Source organism: Malus sylvestris, chromosome 12, assembly GCF_916048215.2.
Source record: "Malus sylvestris chromosome 12, drMalSylv7.2, whole genome shotgun sequence".
In the NCBI taxonomy this organism is placed as follows: Eukaryota; Viridiplantae; Streptophyta; class Magnoliopsida; order Rosales; family Rosaceae; genus Malus; species Malus sylvestris.
The window spans coordinates 7363790-7369637 of record NC_062271.1 but is presented as its reverse complement, the minus strand read 5'-3'; the positions used below and the strand labels follow the sequence as shown (position 1 = coordinate 7369637).

Here is a 5848-nt window from a genome sequence, read left to right as displayed (position 1 = left end):
CTTATTTCCACTCAGTATGTGTCCGGCTGCTGAAAGATTAATTTGGAATTTTGACCCAAAATGCTTATTTTCTTTTAAGTGCGTATGGCTTGAATTTAAATGGTGCTTCTTCACGTTCGTCAAGGACTACCGGTTTTATGGGAAGCAGTCGGTCTCCTGGGAGTTTCGTGTAAATTCAAAGCCTGCTTATGGAAGGTTTGTTCGGACATCCTCCCTACCTTAACCAATTTGGTGAAAGGCGTGGTGGTGGACAACAGCTTCTTATTTTTCAGTTTCTCTCCGGAGTTAGCGTTACATCTGCTCAATAAATGTTCGTTTGCCAAGGGTGTCCTTTTATCATATTCTCTTAAGATCAAGTCAGATGATTAACTTGTTATTATCATTCAAGATTGGTTGCTCAAGGTTGCAGTTATCGGGTTAAAGGGATTGGGTGTTTAGATGATGTTGCTCCACTCCATTTGGCGGCTCGATATTCTCTCTTATGGGAGGGCAAACGTGAAGAATCTGGAGTCCACCTTTGTCTCTTGTTCATAGGTATAATGTTGGTGGGTCGTTTTGAGCTGCAGATACGCAGGAGGAGGGGGCATTGATATGGTTATCCAAGATGAAGTTTGCTGTTTGTTGGTGGTTACATATGCACATTGTCTGTCTGATGTAGCATCCCCTGACGCAGAGTTCTTAGTTGCAAGAGAAGGGGTCCGAGTGGTCCGAGTGGCATTAGAAAAATAGTACAGTAGCATTCATGTTGAGAGTGACTCTATCAAGTTAGTTCAGACAGACCGTAGCTTGCGGGTGGATTACTCCCCCTTGAGTCCTGTCGTTGTGTACATCAAAGTTGAATTAAGCTCTTTGTCAAAAAAAAAAAGAAAAAAGAACAGAAGGTTGAATTACGCTCTAGTTCACTAGTGCCCAGAATAGTCACATTCAACGTTCTGCTAATCTTATTCTCTAATCATGAGTCTTTTGGTTTGAATAACTCCAGAAATTGTTCGCGATGTTATTTTTTAGGGACAAGGATTGTCTGCCTTTCTTTTTTTCATGCTCTTCCATGATCTCTTGTTTGTGTGGTCATTGTTAAACCACACCAACATTTTATATTACTATTCATTTTTGTTTTATTATCTTTATAAAAAAAATATAAAATGTTAACGTAACTTAACTGTGACCACACAAAACAAGAGGGCATGGAAGGGCATGAAAAATGGGAGGGCAGACAATCCTTGTCCATTTTTTAGGGCTAGTTACATTTTACACACTCAAGGTTTAGACAATAGGCACAGATTGATACAATCTTAAAACCTTGGGTGTATATGAAAAAGTTAAAACCTCATTCGTCAATTTAAAAATCATCCCAAACCTAAAGGGTGTAAATATACGTAGACCTATTTTTTACGATTGTAATTCACCCTAATGTTCAATTAAATTGCTACTGTCTCCCATAGAAGCTAGTGGCCCTCTACCACAATGGTGAATAGGAGTGTTGCCATGTCGTTTTCCTAATCCAATATCTAATTTAACAAATCTATCGTTTGACCAAAAAAAAAAAAAAATGAAAAAGAAAAAAACCATTAAATGGCCATTAACGGTATTATCCTAGATTCTACATTTACTTTTGTGTACAAAATCAATCAAATAGAACTAGATTCCTTTTTAATGAAAATGAATTAGATTGATTGTTGTTGTTGTTGTTAATCATTTATTTTTGGGTTGTATTTTTTGTTTTATGGGTAATGTTAGGAAGACCGTCTATTTAAATTATATTTGTAAATTATATGACGTAATTGTTGATTTGAATGATTACTTAAATGCTAATTAACCTCAATATTTTCTAATACTGACATATTACATATGTAAGTTTAATCTAAATATTAGTCTACCTAGCATTATCCTTTCTGGTTTTCCCTTGCCTTTACTACTTCTTTCACTCTGTTGTACTACTTTAATAACTTGGCTCTCCACCGTCCACTCCCTTCAGTCATCTTGTACTCTCTCTCTCTCTCTCTCTCTCTCAAAAGCAAGGTCACCCCAGCAAAAGTATTCCCCTACTCTTATACAGTAGTGTACTACAATTTTTAATTAACCATGGCTGACTACCCCTACTCATCAAATTTCTTCTCAGGTCTGTTAAAATTCAACCCTCTTCATCGTCACCATGAACCACCACCTCAGCCGCCTCCTCATCCTTCACAACCTCCTCCTCCATATGCTCACAACTTCTTCCTCAACCAAACCCACTCCTTTTATTTCCTCACCGACCAACAAAACCTTAACACCAGGCCTCCTTCCCCTCCTCTCAGAGAAGCCCTCCCCCTCCTCAGCCGCCTGAGCCCAACCAACCAGCACTACGATCCCGAAGATCAACAACAACAACATCTTCATGAAGATCATCACCACTTTAAAGATCAACAAGATGAGGAAGATGGTGACGGTGAAGACGATGAGAGTGTGACTGTTGCACTGCACATAGGGTTGCCAAACCCTAGCGATTCTGAAATGGCTTCTGTGCTTTCTGCTGCTGCTAATTCTTCCTCGTCAGAGATGAGCAATGATTCTGCAGGGTACCCCATGACTTGCAGGCTGAACAAGGGTCAGTACTGGATCCCTACCCCTTCTCAGATTCTCATAGGTCCTACCCAGTTTTCTTGCCCTGTTTGCTACAAGACCTTCAACAGATACAACAACATGCAGGTAAATCTCAATTTCTTTAACCAATAATAGTTTAAAAGTAAATTATTCAAGAAAATTTCTTGATTCACCTGCAAAACCATGCCTCCAAAAGCCATTCTCCCTTTTCTCCTCTCTCTCTCTCTCTCTCTCTCTCTCTCTCCATATTTTTTATTTTCGATCAGGTTTTTCTTCTCTCTTTGTTTTTCTTCTCCTTTCTTTATCCTCCCATAATTTAAGGACAAAAATCAGTCAAATAATGTGCTCAGCTTTTTTTTTCTTTAATTTTTTTGCCTTAAGTATCATCCTATGCTTGGACTTATAAAGGGAAAAATTAGATTGGAGCCTTTTTCTTTTTTATTTTTATATTTTCATATTTTACATCTAAAAAAACTTTAAGTATCATCTACCTTTTTTTTATGCATGGTTCTGGGAATTGGGGCTGAGTAAATCTTTCTGATTCAACTGAGGCTATGACCAGTACCTCCCCCTTTATGTGATTGAACAACACAGGCAATGTTCCTTATGCCTTTAGTACTTTGGAGTCTGTGCTCGAACATATACTGGCAGGAGCTGAAAAATCTTGCAGTGTTCGAAGGGGCCAGGTCATGACATTATTCCAGTAACAGATTAATTTCTCTATGTGGACCTTCAGTCTGCAACAAAACAGTTTTTTGTCATAAAAAACCCCATACATAGTAATATCAAACTCTATATTATCTAATGAATCTTGACTGGCGCTGATGTTGGGGGGATGGGATGTGTGTTCTGCTCGCTTAATCCTTCATTACCCGTTGTGGGTTTGTTTTCTTTTGAAAAAAACAAACTCTATATCTACAAATTTTCAAACTCGTAAGTTAAACATTTGTTTCTTTTTATTATTACTTAATAACAAACTAGTTAAGTAATAGGCAAAACATTGGAAATATAATAGCAGATTCATATCCCTCCAAAGTAATAAAACATCCACTCTTTGTGTTCATTGTGACAATTAACAAAGCCTATGTGCAAAGCCTAAAATTTTAATTCCCAAACCTTTAATGAGCAGATTGTTACAATTTTTCTTTCATGTGTAGAACTGAAATTATGAATAGCTAACACTCTCATAGTTAATCCTGGAATTCACCAACAACACATGACTAACTTATTAGAAGTCATATCACAGGCTTAAATTCTGCAAGGGCAAGCAATTTAGTTATTTTTGTTTCTTTTAATTCATTTGTAGTGTATATGCGTGGTCAATAATTCACCGAGTACTAATTTTTCACTTCCCTAATTTTTTGGTCGTGATCCCTGTATATTTGTAGATGCATATGTGGGGGCATGGATCTCAATATAGAAAAGGGCCTGAATCTTTGAGAGGCACTCAACCAACAGGAATGCTTAGGCTTCCTTGCTATTGTTGTACACCAGGTTGCAGGAATAACATCGATCACCCAAGAGCAAAGCCGCTGAAAGACTTCAGAACACTTCAAACACATTACAAGAGGAAACATGGAATCAAGCATTTCATGTGTAGAAAATGTGGCAAGGCGTTTGCGGTGAGGGGGGATTGGAGAACCCATGAGAAGAATTGTGGCAAGCTTTGGTTTTGCATTTGTGGCTCTGATTTTAAGCACAAGAGATCTCTTAAAGATCATATTAAGGCTTTTGGGAATGGGCATGCAGCTTATGGATTTAATGGCTTTGAAGAGGAAGATGAACCTGCTTCTGAAGTAGAGCAAGACAATGAGTCCATGCAGCAATAATAACTTGGAAGAAAATTAAGAACATTAATTAATTGTTAATGAGTCAAATATTAGCATATGAACTTAGAGAGGGAGAGCTATTGACATAGCCATGGTTTTCTGAGTGAGAGCTATATGTAAGCATATCATTTACTTGGAAAGCCACCTTTTTCTTCCTATTTTTTTCTACTTTTTTGCACTGCTCTTATTTAGTTCTCTATCAGCATTATTGTAGGATCTAAATCACTTTCCACGTTAACTAGTAATTTCTGTGAGTCCATTGTCCTAACAATTAATGTTAATGGCTGCTTCATTTATAATTTTGTTCCTTATTTGTTTGTTTGAGAGAACTGGTGTATTACATGTGTTGGATAAAGCTTCTTGTTCAACCCATTGTAACCTACATTTAAACTCTGCCCCTCGTCGTAACATAAATTAAACTAATATATCTTTGTAAAAAAAAATTTATGTCCTTACTGATGTGGTACAAATCTTTAACCATTTAACCACTACTTTAGTGAACCTCATGATGAGAAACAATATCAAAAAGTCATCGGTTTGACTGGGAAACTATGTGAATATATATATATACACACACTGAATGAACAACTAATAGTTAAACAGGTTTTTATTAAATTTTTAAATATCAGTGTGCTCTCATAGCATTTTCGTTCGACTTATACATCATCTGCGTACATATCTATAAATGCATCTCCCTTGCCACGTATATGGGGATGGAGAGAGAGAGAGAGAGAGAGATGGTCAATAAGAAGAGAAGAATCTTTGAAATAAGATGACCATCTGTAGATTATAATTCTTATGTGCCAAGTTAATCTAGAGCCAATTTTAGTTGTGTAGTTAGAAGGAACTTGAGCACTAGAAAACAGCAATTTTAATCATGTCCTTGACGAGGACGTTAGGCATTTAAGTGGATATATAAATAAACGTATTATCAAATTTTTCTATTACACTAAAGTGTTTAGGACCTAACTTACTCTTACGGTCATACCCATCAGTTTTATTTGTGCCTAAATTGTGCATATTCGAAGCATAAATTAGGAGATTATGCAATCTTTGATTAGTTATAAATGAATAAAGAAAACAATATTAGTACCTAATCTTTTTCAAATATTGCATCAATATAGGACGAGTTCGTGTCTGAAATGGTGGCAATATAAAGGCAAATATAAAGGAAAGCAAGACAAGGGTTGGGGTATATTTTGTTCCATATGTAGTTGAAATAGGCTTTTCATCTCCTGCTGCAAATAACATGGATCAGCTTTTTGTTGGTGATGCATACGATGCCCTTTTGCTTTGTTAGTGGGGAGAGAGAGAGAGAGAGAGAGAGAGAGATAGTTGATGGATGGAACATGTACCATTTGAGATTCACTATATTGCTTGGGAAATTCAAAGGAAATGATTAGCTTTTAGAGAGATGGGAAAAAAAAAAAAAAAAA

At 36.6% G+C, this 5848-nt stretch overlaps 1 protein-coding gene across 1 annotated transcript; it reads left to right on the top strand.

Moving 5' to 3' along the window:
• Positions 1 to 1956: 1956 nt before the first annotated feature.
• LOC126592948 (zinc finger protein WIP2-like) lies at positions 1957 to 4711 on the top strand. Its single transcript, XM_050258766.1, has 2 exons — positions 1957 to 2688; positions 3972 to 4711. The coding sequence occupies exons 1-2, from the start codon at positions 2083 to 2085 to the stop codon at positions 4410 to 4412; spliced, it is 1047 nt and encodes a 348-aa protein (XP_050114723.1). The 5' UTR covers positions 1957 to 2082; the 3' UTR covers positions 4413 to 4711.
• The last annotated feature ends 1137 nt before the right edge of the window (positions 4712 to 5848 follow it).